The sequence below is a fragment of the Octopus bimaculoides genome, chromosome 10 (genome assembly GCF_046866305.1).
Source record: "Octopus bimaculoides isolate indiv1 chromosome 10, ASM4686630v1, whole genome shotgun sequence".
Taxonomy (NCBI): domain Eukaryota; kingdom Metazoa; phylum Mollusca; class Cephalopoda; order Octopoda; family Octopodidae; genus Octopus; species Octopus bimaculoides.
Window position 1 is genome coordinate 26,279,670 of NC_142937.1, and position 20,001 is coordinate 26,299,670.

The 20,001-nt window shown below is 37.7% G+C and overlaps 1 protein-coding gene across 2 annotated transcripts in view; it reads right to left on the reverse strand.

Moving 5' to 3' along the window:
• Positions 1-5,281: 5,281 nt before the first annotated feature.
• Positions 5,282-20,001, reverse strand: part of LOC106877525 (S-methyl-5'-thioadenosine phosphorylase) — a 37,288-nt gene continuing 22,568 nt past the window's right edge. The window contains exons 4-10 of one of the 2 annotated variants that reach the window (XR_016243368.1): positions 19,648-19,815; positions 17,483-17,585; positions 13,329-13,481; positions 12,893-12,979; positions 11,282-11,404; positions 7,136-7,271; positions 5,282-5,823 (exon numbers count right to left, since the gene is read on the reverse strand). Coding sequence is in view for 1 of the 2 variants with exons in the window: in XM_089358472.1 (XP_089214598.1) it covers positions 5,788-5,823; positions 11,282-11,404; positions 12,893-12,979; positions 13,329-13,481; positions 17,483-17,585; positions 19,648-19,815 (670 nt within the window). In the remaining variant the exon portion in view is untranslated. The remainder of the gene's footprint in view (positions 5,824-7,135; positions 7,272-11,281; positions 11,405-12,892; positions 12,980-13,328; positions 13,482-17,482; positions 17,586-19,647; positions 19,816-20,001) is intronic. The other variant, XM_089358472.1, reaches the window with a different exon arrangement.

The following is a 20,001-nucleotide window of genomic DNA, read 5'->3' on the forward strand; positions in this document are numbered from 1 at the left end:
CCTCATACCTGCAGGTTCTGAGTTCAAATTCAACTCATGCTGACTAGTTTTTATCTTCTTTCAAGCTGATAAGTAAAAAAAAAATCCCACTTTAGCATTTTTTTTTTAATGAAACAAAGCTGCAGGAAGACTTTGTGGAGGTCATCTGTGGCTTGAACAATGGGCCTCTCTGCTCCTTTCCCAAAGTCCAGTAGTGATGGTAAACCAGGAGAAGTGGGCAGGCTTGGTCAGCTGGAATCCTTAGTTTGGAGCCACATGCTGGTGGCTCTTACATGAAGGTCATCCTGTCCACAATTTATCTATTCAACAAAGAAAGAATTTATACATTTTTGAAGGGATCAGCTCTACCTCCTTAAGTGATAGACCAATCTAGTTATATTCTAAGGGTTAATTATGCAAAAAAATCTTTAGGGATTTTGTTACTTCTATTAACAATTATTTTTATCATGTTTTCTGAATCTGTTAGTTATATTTAAACAAGGCATTGAATGAAGTGAACTTATTTGATATAGCTCATAACTTTCTAAGTTAGATTTAGGACCAGTCTTACAATGCTTGGCTTTTAAAACCACTGGCTGTGACAATCAGTGATGTTGCCATTATGAATGGAACTTACAGCATGCAGTGATTTTTGCTTCCTCTGCAGTTCCAATACTTGCTTTTACCATTCTTTTTCATTGGCACTTGGTTTTACTGACTTTGGGAAAGGAATGCAGGTAAGAATGGCTATTTCTTTACCTCTCATCCCTGAAGTCAGGGGGGTCAGTCAGTCTTTGATAGATATTTCTGAATGATAATTTTATGAAGGGATTTTCCTCTCATTCAAAGTGACAGATCTTTGATCACTTACGTTTGTATTAAAGTTGTGTGGATATATATATATATACATATATATATGTGCATGCATATACATGCTACCGATTGAGGACAGAAACTAAATATGTCTTCTCTGTGGAGTGACCAACAGATCCTCCTTATCCACACATCAACAGCATAGGAACAATCGATTTATGTTCTTATTTAACTCACAGTGAGGCTTTGTAATTTATTTCAGTTCTCATTTACACTGTTTTGTAGATAGATATTGTTTGATGATGAGCTATCAAAAGCACAAATATGCAATTAAGCTATCCACTAATGTGCTAGGCTAATCTATGATTGCTTAATAAGCAGCTGATCTATACCATTGACTAAGGAAAGTGGGTTACTTCTCTGAGGAGTGTACAACATGAAGCAGTCAGTCAGGAAACTCCCCCTTCATTGTTTCTCTTTACATCAATAGTGTAGAAGGAATGTTTACATTCTCATTTAATACACAGTGAGGCTATATAATATACACACACATATTTAATGATGGCCTATCCTGTCCAATTCAAAGTATGAAGGCTCAACAGTTAAATATAATTCCAATACTGAGCTACATAGAGATTTTCATGGCAGATAAATAGAAATAGCTCTCATGTGCCACTCTCTTCAAACAGCATTCCTCAGGTTTTACAATAGAGTAACATCTTCCTTGAAACGTGCTTTATTGAGAGCCATGGGATTCTACAATCCCAATGATTTTTAGGGTACACTGAACACCATCTTGGCATTTCAAAATTTTCACACAATTGCTAGATGGTTGTTGACCTTCATCTATCCCTTTGACCTTGTTTTACCCTGCTTGGTTTCTGACAACCCTTCTCTCCTCGGGTAACCTGGCTGGGACAACAGCTTACACCCTAATGACCCAATACAGTAACAGGTTATCCTGGCTTATTTGTCATCAGTAGTGCTCTCGATTGACATGACACAATATAAACATATACACTCACACATACATATAGCTTGTGTATGTGTATAAGCATATATATATACACGTTGATATACCTACAGTGCAGCAAAACAATAAAACTTGCACACATTGATTATATTGCTGTCCAGATCTATTTCAGACTGAGAGGTCATAATTGGATTAAATAGGCTTAGTCACACACACATACCTTGTGTATCTATCTCTCTCTCTCTCTCTCTCTATATATATATATATATATATATATATATATATATATATATATATACACACACACACACACACATATTGATAGACTCAGTTTCATTGACCATACTGAGGGGCCCAGTTGTATTAAATACATTTAGACGCACACAAATTAGGACCAGTTGTTTATTCAAAAATTCATACACGATCCTAGCTCCAGTTCCTAAAATTAGGTAAAAAAAAAAAAAAAAAATTCATTGATACTCATTATTATTGTAAGTAAATATTTTATTTTATATTTAATTATAATTTGATTATTATATTAATTTATTTCTTGTGCGAGGAACATTTTTTTTTTTGTGATTCCTATTTTCAAATGGAAATCCCAAATATTGAAAAAAAAAATAACAAACAAAAAAAGAAGCTTCAACAACACTTCATGGACATTACAAAGTCTGTTTGATTGATTGTGAGAGGATTCAGTTGAAAAAAAAAAACAAAATACTTGTATTGTAAGAGTTGGAGGGATCAAAAGTATATGTTTCTTTGAGAAAAAACTCATTTGATGTCCATTGTTTTTATTTTTTGTTTTTTGCAAAATCTGTAGTTGGAAAGGGCTACAGTTCCAATGTTCTGTTTTCTATTAGCTTGTGGAATTTGGTTAGCAATTTCTTTGTCATATTGACAATGATTGAGCCAACTGATTGTCAGATATAAAACAGAACATATTTTAAGGTATTGATTTTTATTATCATCATCATCATCTTTTAATATCCATTTTCCATGCTAGCAAGGCCAACAGCAGAACCAGGCTCCGGTGATCTGTTTTAACATGGTTTCTACAGCTGGATGCCCTTCCTAATGCCAATCATTTTACAGAGTGGACTGGATGATTTATATGTGGCACCAGTGCCCTTCATACACAAACATTTCTAATGTTAGATGTCAAATGTAAAATAAGAAGACTACAACAAATGCTGAGTTGTCAATAGTTGCAACCCTTCAGATGTGATGTATAAATCTTTTTTTAGTTAATTTTGCCCTTCATCCACCCTGGGCCAATGAAATATAAGTACCAGACATCTTCCAGGGCTTGATCTAATAGACTAACCACTCCCCACAAAATTTGAAGCTTTTGTTATTATGTAAACTGATAAAGTGCTGGGATTTGCACTTACCTAGCATGGACTGCTGAGCATGTTTTATGAAAATGAGACTACCATGCACACATAAAAAACAAAAAATAGTTAAAATATCTTCTTAGTATATAATGGTGGCAAGTTTTATTTCATCTGAAAAGTCATTAGTTGAACTATTAGTCCTCTTGCATTCTGGGAGGTGGGGTATTGGAGCATTTGAGTGACATTAGACCCCAACATAAGCCCATAAATTAAATGCATCTATCTGGCCGACGATTGTGGCCTATTGACCACAATCATGGCCTGTCACGCTTTGTGTTACAAAACTTCACCATCATAATTATCCTCGTCAAAGTATTAAATGTTGGAAGGCCTTTTCCATTCAGCTGTTTTTAGTTTGGAACTGGATGAAAGCCACAGCATGCTGTTGCTAGGTTCTTCTATATTGGTCATATGCCAACCCATCCAAGCTAACCTATTGCAGGTTTAATGTGACCAGCTGTTTAACCCGGACTATCATTATAACCTAGAAAACGAGGAATCACAACAGACGTTGCTTGTTGCTAAGCATCTTTGCTGAGATTCTAACCATTCTGCCATTCTAATTTCTTAGACTTTATGGATGTCCCACCCCTTAAAAGATGAAAAGCAAAATTGACCTCAATAGATTTGATCTCAGATTGCAAAGAGCTGTTTTGTTAAGAAGTTTACTTCCCAACGACAGGGCTTCCAGTTTAGTTCTGCTGTGACCCACCAAGGAAAAGAGTCTTTAACCGCAGCCCTGCATTAACCAAACCATTGTGAGTGGATTTCACAGGCAAAAGACTATGTGGGAGCTGTTGTATACATATGTAACTTACCTCGTTCCTCTATAAACAGTAAATTTAGCTGTTTTGCTGCAAAGTGAAAAAAAAAAAAAAAAAAGAACCATCTTAAACCTTTAACATTCAGATTTAATCCTTATTTATTCACATTGTTTTGAATTAATCACACATTATCTTGTAACTTTGAGATTTTGATGATGTCATCATCATCATTTAATGTCCGTTTTCCATGCTGGCATGGGTTGGACGGTTCGACTGGTGTCTGGGAAGCCAGGAGGCTGAACCAGGATCCAGTCTGATCTGACAGTGTTTCTACAGCTGGATGCCCTTCCTAATGCCAACCACTCCGAGTGTAGTGGGTGCTTTTTTTTGTGCCACCGGCACAGGGGCCAGAGCAGGCTGGCATCGACCACGACCAGATGGTGCTTCTTACATGCCACCGGCATAGGAGCCAGTCAAGGCAACTGAAGTAGGGAAGTGCAGCCCACCCCCAACCTTTGGGCTGGCTGGTGCCCATTCTCCCTTGCTATCATGAGGCTTTTTTTTGGAGCTGGATTTTCTATGGGGAGCATGCCCTTGCTTACCCCCAACCTCAGTTTCTAGACATGAGTGGTCCTGGGTCCAAGGCTGTTTATATGAATTTTTAGAATTAGCCAAACATGAGCTGTTCGAGGGACCCTCACTGAAGATGTCTATGGAATAGATGAAACTAGATGAGGATTTTCGAATCGACATGGGGAGTTTGTTTCCCCTGTCAACATGTCTGCATTCTTCCTACAGCATTGAGTATTTTAACTCTTATTTCTAGCAATGTAGGTGTGTCGGCTCCCTTAGTTACACTTAGTGATTATATGTTTGCGTGTGTCTATGCCTTCTAAGATACATGAAATAAGAAAGTCCTTACTTTTAAAATAGATAAGTGCATCTGGCAAAACATTTTTATGTTGTCAGGTTTTCTATGCTAGCAAGCCTTGAGGGGATTTGGTAGACGGAAACTAAAAGAAGCCCATTGTATATACACACACATATATGTGTGTGTCTGTCCCCCACCATCAGCAAAAGCCTAGCCCTTAATTGAATAAGTTCCAGGCTTCAAAAAATTCTGGAGTCGATTTATTCAACTGAAATTCTTCAAAGTGGTGACCCAGCATGACCACAGCCTAATAACTGGAGATAGCAAAAGACTAATACGGTTAAATGTATTATAAAGTTTGCTATGGTTGCCCCCCACCCTGCTTCAACATTATTTTACTGTTGAGATGGAGGACTTAATACAAGGAACTGGTTAACAAGACAAAAAAGCATAATGGAAGAAGGAACAAATAAACAACAAAGAATATACTAAAAAAAAAAGCATTTAGCTCTTTTATTGAAAATAAAAATTTAATTTTAGCTTATATAATTAACAATAATTGGATAACATTTGCATTGGAAGTTTGAAATGAACAGTAAATATTTTTTTACCTTTATGCTTTCAGACTATCAAAAATTAAAAAAAAAACAAAATTTGTATTTTTTTTTTTAGTAAAATCTTAATATTCTTCAGTGTGGAGAAAAAAAAAACTAGAACTCCGGTAAGAAATGACATAGGTGTTTTGAATATAAACCTTTTGTTTCCCCTGTTGTTATGGTTCTTACAGTAGAATGTGGGCCCAGCATTGAGTGGGAAGAGAGATTACAGGAAGTTAATGTTGCACAAAGGATTTGGTAAGAAATATAGTGCAACCGTGAGATTGCACTTTTTGATTAAAGACTAAAAAAAAGTAGTAATGTTGGAGTGATTACTTTTGCAAATGAGGAAAGAATTTACTTTCAAACTTAGGATTACACAAGCAGCATTTATTCAGGTGTAAGAAAGAATGGAACCAGTCAGGATCTCCTACAACAGAAAACAAAAAAAAGGTTATTATAATTTGCAAAGAAAGTCTGAGAGACGATTGTTGATAAGGCAGCAGTTATTTAATAGTAACTGTGATTTTTAAGGGCTTTGGTTAACCCTTTTGTTATCACCCAAGCCTGCTCCTGTTTCTATGATACCAACTTCCTGTTTTAAAGTGATCTAAATTAAAAAAAAACAACCTTCCATTAAAATCTCATGCTAATTTATGTTCCAAGCTGAATAATGACAAAATTATTTCAATAAATTGAAACAAAGGCAGTGTATTTCAACAGAAATCATCACCATTTAACATCCATTTTTCCATGCTGGTATGGGTTGGACAATTCAACAAGAGCTGGTGAACTAGGGGACTACACCACGTTGCAATGTCTGCTTTAGCATAATTTCTACAACTGGATCATCATCATTATCATCATCGTTTAACGTCCGCTTTCCATGCTAGCATGGGTTGGACGATTTGACTGAGGACTGGTGTCCAACCATTTTACAGAATATAACTGGGTGCTTTTTATGTGGTACCAACACCAGTGAGGTCGCCAAGTAACTCACAAGACTCCTTCAACTGCAGTGGGTGTAGTATTGAGGCAGGTGGCTGCATGCCAAGCGATGAGAGGTTCAAGTATGACAGAGGACAGGAACAGGTGTCTTATGGTAACAAAAGGGTTAAAATGATAGAAATTAAAACCTGCCATCAAGCTTTCATGTTAATTTATGTTCCAAATACCAGTTCACGAATAAGAAAGTTATTTTTTTCTAAATTCTTCATTATTTACAAAATGAAATGAAACAAAGGTAGCATATTTGAAAAGAATATAGCAACAAAAGCATTAAGAATAATAAAATTTACATGCGACAGACTGCAAGAAGAAATTTATGCTGTTAAAATGTAGAGTTTATGTAATAGGTTAGAAAATAAAAACAAAATGAAAACGAAACGAAACAAAAAAAAGGTTAAAAAATGAAACACTAGGAATGAGTCATTGAAGGGAAGATGTTTGATTTTAAGCACAGCTATTTCCAATTTACATACAAAAACTAAAGAAATGGTATTTTTATTTGATTTTCAAGAAGACATATCTTGTTGTTCCAAGACAACTGCATTGAACATAAATCGCCATCAGCATCCAATATAACTGCTGAGTATAAAATATCAATAGAGAGGAGGGTGTGATTGATTGGTTGTAAACGATAAGAGGCTGTAAACTTGTACCAATGCAAAAGCTTGGAAGACAAGAGAGCAACGTTGAATATGACAAAAATAAACAGAGTGGTGAAACGGAGACAAGCTAACCTGACGGCTTATCTTTTAACTATTTAAAACTCGGTTATCTCCCTTGGTTGATCATATTTCCAGCAGGTTCTATGAGATGGCATCACAGATGAGGAGGTGGAGGAGGAGCAGGCTTGGATTTTTATAGTTAAACTGTCTGCACTCAGTGTTATTAGATGTCGATAAGAATGAGAAGAAAGGAAACCACATGTTTATATTATATATTTATAAATTTACATCTATGTAAGGGTCAGTTTCTTGAGAGAAGCTGACAGTTCGGTGAGTAGAGTTACAAAAAGGCAAACGAAAATATAGAGAAGTCAAAAAAATAATAGCATCTGCTTTGACTGTCAAATGTCATTTTAAATAAAGGAATTGTCTTAAAAAAATGCCCAGAAGGCCAGAGTAAATTGTATTACTAGATTTAGCTCAGGTAGGGGGAAGACATTTAAACACAGGTGATACGAGTTAGAAAATCTAGTTACAAGCTTGTTATGTAAATATCCACAGCTCTTGTGTTAAAGGGAAAAGTAAATAAATACTTGTCTTAAACATGTAATAATATAAATGGATATTATTGTCTTTTTGGTAAGTTAGCACTATGTATGTTGATAATGAAGCAATGCTGAAATATTCTAATGCAGATTAAACCAAGTCCATGCCAGAAGAGAAAAAGGTTAATAATAATAATAATAATAATAATAATCCTTTTCTATGATAGACACGAGGTCTGAAATTTTGGGTTGGAGGCTAGTTGATTTCACTGACTCCAGGGTTCAACTGGTACTTATTTTATTGACCTGAATGTAAAAAGCACCATTTGAGTGAGGTTAATGCTAGTGCCGCCTGACTGGCCCCCATGCCAGTGGCACTTAAGAAGCACCATTCGAGCGTGGTTGATGCCAGTGCTGTCTGACTGATCCGCATGCAGGTGGCATGTAAAAAGCACCCACTACACTCTCGGAGTGGTTTTGCGTTAGGAAGGGCATCCAGCTGTAGAAACCTTGCCAGATCAGATTGGAGCCTGGTGCAGCCTCCTGGCTTGCCAGTCCTCAGTCAAACCCATGCCAGCATGGAAAGTGGAAGTTATACGATGATGATGATAATGAAAGGCAAAGTCAACTTCAGTAGAATTTGAACTCAGAATATAGAGTGCCAGAAGAAATGCTGCTAAGCATTTTGTCCAACGACAGCTTTAGATGTAAAAGCAGCACAAGGCTATAAATTAGTGGAGGAGGGAGGAGTAATTGATTAAACCAAGCCCAGTACGTGACTGGTACTTTATTGACTCTGGAAGAATGAAAGATGAACTCTTTAAGAAGTTGTATGCGCATAAAGGTCTTGAGATGAAATTTGATTTTTCTGAGGAAATTTGTATAATGAAACAACTTTTGTATAATGAAACAACTTTTGCACACAAACAAATTTCCATGCAAGCATGATGGCTGTGAGGGTAAGAAGTTTGCTCCCGAACAATGTGAATACAGGTTCAATCCCACTGCATAGCACCTTGGGTAAGTGTCTTCTACTTTAGCCTGGGCTGACCAAAAACTTGGGAGTGGATTTGGTAGAAGGAAACTGAAAGACCTTCATCTGCGTGTGTGTGTCCTTGTTTTGATATTGTGTGATAGCTGTAAATGAGTGTCACTGTTATACAAGCAGTGTCATTCATTTCCAGTATTCTGCGAGACCATGTCTGGCTTTGGGGGAACAGGTAAGGGTTGGTGGCAGGAAGAGCATCAGGTCATAGAAAAATCTGCCTCAAGTTTTGTCCAACTCATGCAAGCATGGAAAAGTGGACATCAAAACAAATATAATGATCTCAAACAAAAAATGTGGTAGTGGTGGTGGGGGGGACACTGACCACAAGCTATTTTGTAATTTTTCACAATGTCTCCCAACCTATGTAAAAAAAGGAAATCAATTTAATACCTGACTGGTCCCAGAAATATATAAAGCTTGGAAGGCAAGAGAGCAACGTTGAATATGACAAAAATAAACAAGAGTGGTGAAACAGAGACAAGCTAACCTGACGGCTTATCTTTTTAAACCTCGGTTATCTCCCTTGGTTGATCATATTTCCAGCAGGTTCTATGACCCCCGACATTTGTGCTCTAATGATTCTGCCAAAACACCATCCTATTGAAGCAAACAATCATCATCATCATCATCTTTTAACGTCCATTGTCCATGGGTTGGACGATTTGACCAGGACTGGTAAGCTGGGGGGGGGGGGAGTTACACTAGACTCCAGTCTGATTTGGCAATAACCCTTTCTACTGACGGCACAGTAGGGGGCGGAGGGTTAGTGCTCAACTGGTACTTTATTTTATTGACCCTAAAAGGATGAAAGGCAAAGTCCACCTCGGTGGCATCTGGATTCAGAGCAGGAAGAAATGCTGCTAAGCATTTTGCCCAGCATCCTAATGATTCTGCCAATCTATTGTAATAATAATATTTCCAAATTTTATATATACAGTAGAACCCCGCAGTACGAGTGCACCATTGTACATGTAATTTGCCGTACAAGCTGAGACTCGTGCAAATTTTTGTCTTGGAGTACAAGTGGAAATCCGCAATTCGAGCACACAGATTGTCCCATCAGTTAAAACCAGCTTACATATTTTTCTTTTGCATTCTCTTTTTTATAATTGTCATTTGACTTCTAACTACACCTTTTTCTGTTTTAAAACCCATAAAAAATTATTTTTGAGTGGTTTTGGTGGGTTGGAATGGATTAATTATATTTTAGTTAATTTCAATGAGGAAAACCGATTTGTAAAATGAGTAAATCGTAAGATGAGCTTGGTCATGGAACGAATTAAACTCGTACTCCAAGATATCACTATTTTCCATCAACCAAATTTATTCACAAGGCTTTGGTAGAAAATCAAAGTTGTCATGTAGTGGGAGTGAACCTGAAACCCAGTGGTTGGGAGACAAACTTCTAAACAACACAGCTACGTATGGTTCTTAAGGCAGAACCTGTTGAGTTGCAGGAATATATTTACAATAGTATAATGAGAAAGAGAGAGAGAGTGAGAGAAGAGGGGAACTAAGACCAAAGAATAATCTGACATAAAAATCAAGAGATGAATTAGAGAGATTCTGGAAAATGGCTCTTTTCAGTTTGAAGATAAGGAAAAAGGTAAGTATTTGGTAGTGTTCTGAGTGTGAACAGGGAACAGATACAAAATGTTGCTGTGGAATCTCTGGGAGAATAATGCAAGAGAACCAGGACTTCAGAATCAAGTGTGAAGGAGTAAAGTGGTTGGTGCTGGGAAGGGCATCTGGCCATAGAAACAATGCCAAAGCAGTCCTTGGGCCCATCGGATCTTGTCAAAAATGTCCAACCCATAACAACATGGAACATGGATGTTAAGAGATGATAGTGACGATGATGATAGTGGTGGTGAGTACCTAACAAATGAAGTTATCCAGTAAGTGTTCAGACATCTTACTTGATGTAGTTTGTGTTAGTCTGGGGATCTAATAAGAACTGGAAGTGGGTAAATTAAAAACTTAGTTTCTGAAATAAGTAAAGAATGGAAATGGTTCAGAAAGCTGTTTTATTTGTTAGAAACAAAAAAGATTTTGTTTGTTTGTAGAAACTGCAGGCTGTGACAAGATCTTATTAAAAAAATCTAATGGTTGGTGTATTAAATGTGGAAGATCTGCAGGGAACAGGAGGGCCAATAAGGAAGACATGATTTGAATAAAAGTGAGTTGAAAGAGGTGTCGTTAAATGCAGGGGATGACTGCATTGGTATAAAAGATGTGATGCGAATAAGTATGGGTGTGGAAGAAGATGAAAGAGAAGAATGAAAAGAACTGGTGTGATTGGATCTCAGAATATCAAGGGTTAAAGATGGAGATGATGAAGGATCAGAATGTGTGGTGACAGACAGTTTGACAAATTCACTAAACTCATGGAAACATGGATGCTAAAATGGTGATGATTATTAGAGATGGAAATGTTGGATATCTGGGTAGACTCATGTGATAAGTACCTGGTGGTTTGTCTAATAGAGGAACATTATACATTTACTTCAGGATTTCAACTGATTTGGTTAACCTCATTAAGGAGTCAGTCACTTCTGCTAATTAAAACATTTACATAGATGCAGAGAGAGAGAGGAGGAAAGAGAATGATCTGGTTGTTTGTACCTTATTGTGTTGCAATTCATCTGTCCAGTTATGTTTGGCAATCTCTGGGATGACAGATTTGAGGATGTTTTCAGCTTTTACAGCATTTTCTTTGAAAGTCTTCAGAACAGTATCAACTGAAACCTAAATATTAATACCAAAAGAAAAAACCTTTCAAGAATGTCCTTAATTTATTTTCAACAGCAAAATAGAAACACCCAACCCCTAACAATAATCTATAAAAAAATATAACATGTTTTGCTCTATATCATATTTTAACTTCCCAACACCTTGGCATAAAGCTACCTTCCCACACTTAATTGAAGGAATTTTCCCCATTACTTGTTATTTGGTGAACTCACTAGTGCCAATGGCACAAGGAAAAGTGCCCAGAACACAGTGTAAAGTGGTTGATATTAGGAAGAATATTCAACCAAAAAAAGAATGCCAAAGCTGTTGTTACACCCAGTAAATCCTACAGAACACAGTTCTCACCAGCCTCTTCATTTAATGTCCTCCGTCCATGCTGGCATGGGTTGGGCAGTCCGACAGGATATCTGATGAGCCAGAGGACAATGTCGAGCTCCAATATCTGCTTTGGCATGATTTTAACAAATGGATGTCCTTCCTAATGACAATCATTTTACAGAGTGTATTTGGTGCTTTTTTTCACACAAAAGAAAGAAAAAGACACCTCAATTCAGTGTTGGTGGGAGAGTAATGGAGAAGTTGGTGACTTTGTGTTGAGTTTTGAGAGGCTAAAATAAATATAAGGGATAAACTTCTTTCCTCTGTTAATGAAGGTTGCCTCCGCCATTACCAGCAGCAAACAGCACTCTGTGTCTCTCTCAGAGGCCACTTCTATCCTCCGCGATGTGGTCACTTGTGTCCTGTAGACCAGGGTTCTTTTTCTTTTCTGTTCTACACTTCGGGAGGGAACACCTTCAACGCTGTCCCCTCCTTCTGAATAAACTGTTGACTTGCATCCAGCATTTCCTGGTTAATTTGTAGTGTTTTCACCTCTAACGAGGCAGTGGCTAAACTGGCACTCAGGTATGATGACAAGTATTCCAATTAATCTGATCAATGGAAACAGCCTGCTTGTGGAATGATCATGCATGTAGCTGAGCACTCCACAGACACATGTACTCTTAATGTAGTTCTTGGGGAGATTCAACATGACACAGAGTATGACAAGGCTGGCCCTTTGAAATACAGGTACAACACATTTTTGTTAGCTGAGTGGACTGGAGCAATGTGAAATAAAGTGTCTTGCTCAAGGACACAGTGCACCACTGGGTATCGAACTCACGACCTTACGATCATGAGCTAAATATCCTAACCATTAAGCCATGTGCCTTCACAGAAGCTAATCCATAGTATAGAAGTGTGAGTGGGAAAGGGAGATAAGGGGGGGTGATGAGGTGCCAGGGTTTACTCTCAGTACAAGGAGAAAGAGAGAAAATAGGGGCAGAGAATTTGAAAGAATGGGTGGGTAGGTAGGTTCATGGCAATGTAAAAGTAAAGTGATAGATGGTTCGAGGTGGGGGAGAGAGGGGGATGCAACAATAAATAAAAGAGTAAACAAAAAACAAATAAAGAGATAAGCTAAATGAAGCTCTCAATACTTACACCATCTTCGTTCTCTCTCCAACTGTCATAGTCAGTGACTAGAGCAATGCTAGAATAACACATGGCCAACTCCTTTGCCAATATCACCTAAAAAAATAAATATTATTCATGAAATAAAATGGTCCCGGGAATATTAATATCAAATAACCTAAAAACTAAACTTTAAACATTTAGTAACGATTTGTAATTAAGTCACCAGCCCCTTTTGAAGCAGTGGGAGAAGAGATCTCCTTGTTGTAAAACAGATGAGGGTTAGCAACAGGAAGGTATCCAGCTATAAATACAATGTTTTGATGATATATTTGTCCACCTCATGTTAGCACAAGTAAATGGACAGAGAAAAAAAAAAAAGTTACTAATTCAAAATTCTTCAAAATTTAGCAACAAACAGAAGTAAAAAAACCATAAAGAAGAAAACAAAATGCCATCCACTGACCTCCGGAACTGTTGTCATATTGATAATATGACCTCCCCAAGTTCGGAACATTTTACTTTCAGCTCTAGTTGAGAATCTTGGCCCTTCAATTGTCACCACAGTGCCAGTAGGATGTGTCTTGTAACCCAGTTTTGTTGACGTATCATGCAGAAGCTGTAAAGTACAAACACTGAAAGATATATATATTTGTGTGTGTGTGTGTGTGTGTGTGATAAGAGAAATTATAGAAAGAACACATCTAGGCAATCAATACAAATTCCAAAGAATACTTTAAAGCACTCAACGAAATAAATATTCATTTAAATTTATAGAAATAAACAAATAGAATTACATGTAAAAGTTATATGTGAAAACTATGCATCATGTAGGTTGGGGTTCACATACCAAATGGAGAAGGGACAACTACACAGATAAAAATTCAAGGTAAGGGCTTCCGAAAGGAAATGTTCCAATCGATTAAGAATTTGGTGTTTATACGAGTTATTGGATGAGAGTTCAAAACTTAAAAATTCGGAGGTAAATAAATTTGTTAAATATTATATAAGATAATGTACAAACTCGGGGTTAAGGGATATCATCTACGGCCGTTTCAGAGGTACATTAAATGTATAAATGGTGTTTTAAGTATTCCATATGCAAAAACATAATGCCCCCCTCATCACGATGGTTTCCTTTGTGATGTGTGTCTGTATATGTATATATATATATACAGACACACACATATACATATATATATATATATATATATATATATATATATATATATATATATATATATATATATATATGTATATATACGTAAAAAGCACCATTCGAACGTGATCGTTACCAGTGTTGCCTTACTGGCACATGTGCCAGTGGCACGTGAAAAACAACATTTGAGTGTGGTCGTTGCCAGTGCCACCGGGCTGGATACTGTGCAGGTAGCACGTAAAAAACACCTTTCAAGCGTGGTCATTGCCAGAACCGCCTGACTGGCCCTCGTGCTGGTGGCACATAAAAGCACCCACTACACTCTCGGAGTGTTTGGCGTTAGGAATGGCATCCAGATTGGAGCCTGGTGCAGCTCTCTGGCTAGCTAGCTCCTCTCAAACCATCCAACCCATGCCAGCACGGAAAATGGACGTTAAATGATGATGACAACTGCATATTAAAGGATAATTCACTTCACTGCCATTTGCATATCAGCTCAAACAATGCAACTCAAGATACGAGACTATGAGTCCTGTATGTTATCTTATAAGGATCGTAGACATATTTTTCTTCAGTTGCTAGTCCTGGAGAAAGGACCAATGCTTATGCCCTTTGCAGTTACCCCTGCGCCGGACAGGCGAGAGACTGATGCTTTTAATGTTCCTCTTGGATCATTGCAAGTCAATATTTGTGGGAAAGGCATCAGCAGACAGGGAGTTCTATAAGGATATTGGTCCGGGGAAGAAGGATGGGGTACACTGGTTAGTCTGTGTAGGGGACACAGACGAGTTCGGCACAACATAGCAGACAAAGGGAGACAAGTGGGGTATGAAGGCATTAATTTAGCCACTTCTGAGGATCAGAGGCCATTACAGCAGTGATAGAGAATACCATTAAAGAAAGGACACAACATGCCTGTGGAGCAGAGGGTGTGGCATGTCGGTGAGTCAAACAGAAAAGGATGGCCCTTTTCTGTAAGCAACAGTGGCAGCACTGGCCCACAGTGAAAGCAACACTCCATTGTGGACCTTGTTTTTTTTCTAGAGTACTACTAATAATAATAATGATTTCAAATTTTAGCACAAGACCAGCAATTTTGGGGGATGGTGTAAGTTGATTACATCAATTCCATAATGTTCAACTGGGACTTACTTTATTGACCTCCAAAAGGACAGAAGACAAAGATGACCTCAGTGGAATTTGAACTCAGAATTTGTCCGGTGTGCAAATGATTCTGCCAGCTCACCACCTTAATAATTATTAGGGACTGAAATATCTTCTGACCCTGAAGAGAAGGACCAGTGACTGGGGATGTGATCCTAGTTATGTTAACCTATTCGATACCAACCTAAGTTATTTTACTAAATTCTTTGTTGTATTTAAAATTAATTGAAAGAAACACAGAACATCTCAACAGAAATATGGTAACAAAAGGGTTAAAGTCACCAGCTCTGACTCTCTAGTACAAATGTCTTGTTTTCATAAGTTTTGAATTAAAATCTTCCACCAAACCGTAGTCACAATTTATGTTCCTAACACTAGCTTAATGATAACTAAGTTATTTTACTAAATTCTTTGTTATATTTAAAGTAATTGAAAGAAACACAGAGCATCTCAATATGTATATGGTAACAAAAGAGTTAAGGATGTGCTTCCACCAGAAGGGAGGAGGAGGAGGAGCCACTGCCACCACCACCATCATCCTTATTTTGTGGGGGAGGTTAGTACATGAGACGGGGATGGGCAACGGTTCCGTGCCAGGTGTTGAGAAGCCGACAGTAGAGTGAGATGGAAAGACAAATGCAGATGGCTTGTAACAGAGATACAAGGCTGAGTGGCTGGAAAGAAGACGGATGTGTCGGTGGAATGTTGGAGTATCTCAAGATAAAGTGGATTGCAGAAGGGTGTATGTAGTGAGTAATGGTGAGAGGTATAGAAGCGTTTTGGGGGGGGAGTCTATGGTAAGTGGGGTGTGATGGTAGACATCAGAAGGCATTGAGGGTGTAAGCAGGCTGATGCTGGAACCCAGCTTCAGAAGAGATTCCAAGAACTCTAAAATGGTTGCTGCTCATAGTTAACCTTTTCGTTACTGCATTTCTGTTGAGATGCTCCGTGTTTCTTTCAATTACTTTAAATATAACAAAGAATTTAGTAAAATATCTTAGTTATCATCAGCTAGTGTTAGGAACATAAATTGTGACTAAGGTTTGGTGGAAGATTTTAATTCAGAACTTATGAAAACAAGACATTTATACTAGAGAGTCAGAGGCGGTTTTGAGGCAGGTTGGTATGACAAGGGTTAAGGGAGTGATGTGATGAAGATTTTCCCATATGAATAACATTTGAGTTTTCTTGCTGTAAAAAGAGATAGGACTGACTTATTCCCATGGGAAGATGCTGTTGAGGTCTCTGTTTACAGAAAAAATAGTGTTTGATGTGAAGTATCAAGGTTGCGTATGAGTGATGCATGGTCGGGAAAGGATAGCATTGACTGCGGCCATGCTGTGGCACCACTTTAAAGGGTTTAGTCAAATCAATTGACCCCAGTACTTACAATTTTTTAAGTCTGACACTTGTTCCATTGGTCTCTTTTGCCAAACTGTATTTATTTGCATGTGAGTATCTTTTATCTGTCCCTACCTCCACCGCTTGACTACCAGTGTTGGTTTGTTTACATTCCTGTAACTTAGCAGTTCAGCAAAAGAGACCGATAGAATAAGTACTAGGCTTACAAAAAAAAATTTGTTTCACTAAACACTACAGGGCTGTGCCCCATCATGGCTGCAGCCCAAGAATGAAACAAGTAAAAGATATATGATAATGACCCCACCCCCAATAATTATGAAATAATTATTAGTGACAGAAGCAGTATTAATATCAGAAAGCAATCTTTACATCCAACTTAATGCAGATGCTGTAATACAGGGTGTGGCAGAATGGTTGCCCTGATTTCAAAGGTTAATAAAAAACAAACACGTAAAGACACAAGAAAGAACTTTGCATTTCTATGAAGTCCATTAAATGCCATTTTTTATTCCTGTTTCAGGTAGTTCCTACCATGGTCTGGAGTGGAGAGCATCGTTTTTTCCTTGTATCTTCATGTGTTTGTTTTTTATTAACCTTTGAAATCAGGGCAAACTTTCTGTCACACTTTGTACTACTTCTGTCACTAATGATAATTCTTTCAATAAGACTGCTGGCAGTAAGATTTGGTTGGTATGCAGCAAGTGGGCACCTGTCACTGATGAGATGCAGCATGTTGAAATCACATGATTTGGCAGTTCCTCTGCTTGTAGCAGACAATTCTCATCATAAATACAGGTGTGCTTTTAAGCACCATACATATGAGAGGTCCTCTCAAGGTGAATACCACAGTATTTGGTGTTCTAACAAAACATCTACATTAAGTTGGATATAGAAATTGCCTTTCAAAAATTATGTGATATCTGACAAGAAAATACCTTTGCTAGTTTTGGTGAAAATGGTGTATGCATTTCTAAATGACATATTCCTTTTGGAGCAATGTCAGAGCCATCGAAGAAGGTTGGGCATCGCTTGGTGGTCCTGAAAGAAGAGAGAAAGATGAAGAAATCTGTTGGCGTGGCTGAACATCATAGAATATTTGAATCCACCGCTCTACTGATTCTATCTATACACAACCCTTCTCGTTACGACCACTACTACCGCCGCAGACACCACCACTACAACAACAAAAACAATGATAATTTGTAACAGAGGCAGAGAGCCAGAAATATTTCGGGAGGAGCGTGGTCGATGCTGGATCAGATTGGAGCCTGGTACAGCCTACTGGCTTGCCGGTCCTTAGTCAAACCGTCCAACCCATGCCAGCATGGAAAGCAGATGTAAAATGATGAGGATGATGAAACAGTTAAATACATTGACTCCAGTATTTGACTATAACCCTGGAAGTTGACCTCAGCAGGGTTTGAACTCAGAATGTAAAGAGCCAGAATAAATACCGCAAGGCATTTGTCTGATGTCCTAAAGGTTCTGCCAATCGACTGTCTTTATAATGAAGTGTTTCTATCACAGACACAAGGCAAGGCAGCAAGCTGGCAGAAATACTTATCAATATTTCGCCCATCGTTACATTCTGAGTTCAAATTCTTCCAAGGTTGACTTTGCCTTTCATCCTTTCGGGGGGTCAATAAATTAAGTACCAGTTGCGTACTGGGGTCGATGTAATCGACAAGTCTCCTCCCCAACAATTTCAGGCTTTGTGCGTATAGTAGAAAAGATTATAGACACAAGGCCAGAAATTTGTTAGAAGTGTGTGTTTGTGTTGGGGTGTGAGGGTCTAGTTGATTATATCAATCCCAGTACTTGATTGTAACTAAATAAAAACGTGTTTCCAGTTGAAATATGTTTGAGGCAAATTCGATCCTGTAAGAAAGCCATTCACTGTGCTTTGTCATGGAGAAAATTTCTCGCTGTAGGTGTAAATATAGTAAGTCAGCTCACAGCACCACTTATCCAGACTGTGGGATGCATGCATTTCAGAGTAGTTATTCCCTCTTCAGTACCGGAAGAGTAGATGCTGTAAACTGATACAAAAGACAGGGCTGTTACCCTGTCTTTTAAGAACCCTCAAAAGGGAAACAATTAAGGTTGATTATGATGGGATTTGAACTTAGAATGCAAAGAGCTGGAAAACGTACAGCTAGGAATTTATTCGACACTAAAGAGTCTGCCAATTTACTGCCATTGTAACAGCAACAACATGAATGAGAATAACATGTAGTGGGGGTTAAGAGATTTGAAACCACGTTAGCTTAGTAATGAGAAATAGGCCACAGCATATCACGTAATTTCAGCCTAATTGTTAGCCAATAGCATTTCAGCTGCAATCAGTCAATCATATGATTTCAAATGGAAATTCCCATGAGTTTCCTGCCAAAACATGGCTATCAACTGAGATGCATACCACAAGAAGGCAGAAGCAACAGAGGCCCCTGAGAAGATAAGTTTTGCAGTTGTTACTCGAATCATTTGTCCAAAATGAACACTGAATTTTCCTAGCTAGCATGCAATCATATCTCTAGTGATAAATGCTTATCTAGACACTTCTGGCATATGGTTTAATCCCAGCAAAAACCTCTTAACATTTTCTATGTAAATAAAAGTTTCCGTTGAAATAGTTGAATAGACATGGTCTTAATATGAGTAACAGCACAAGGTAAAAAAAATCAGCTCTACCAATTATTCAATGCCCATTTAATCAAACTCCTACAAACAATTTTAAGTTTATATTTGTTAAACAAAAATGTAACCCTATTGTTGGTATATTTCTGTTGAAAAATACACTATCATCTCATTTTAAAAATAATGAAGAATTTATCAATTGGAACAAAAATTAACAAGAAATTTTGATAATGAATGATTTTAATTTAGATCACTTTAAGACATGAAATTTTTACCATGAAACCACGGGCAGCTTTTGGCAGTTTGGTATCAAAAGGGATCAGCTGCTGTTTGAAACATAAATTAACCTGAAATTCTACTGGAAACTTTAAAACAGGGAGTTTGATCATGGAATGAAAGGGTCGTTTCAGATGGGTTGGTATTAAAAGAATTATGGGAAAAGAAATGTTTTTAATTGACTAACCTGTCAATGAACTGGTCCAGAACAACAATGTCCCCAGGTGAAATAGATTCTTGTAATGAACCACAGGCTGTCGTGGCCAAGATGTGTGTGCAACCTTCTTCTTTCAAGGCATGGATGTTAGCTCGGTAGTTTACCAAAGTTGGCATGATGGTATGCTTGGCCCCATGCCTAACAGAAAAAAAACAAAAAGAGAGAAAAAGAAAAACAGTCACAGATGGTATCTTTTATCTTTTTTTTTTGTTTCAGTCATTAGACTGTGGCCATGCTGAAGCATCGCCTGGAAGAATTTTCAGTTGAATGAATCAACCCCAGTATTTATTCTCTTCAACTGAACTGCTGAGTTACGGGGATGTA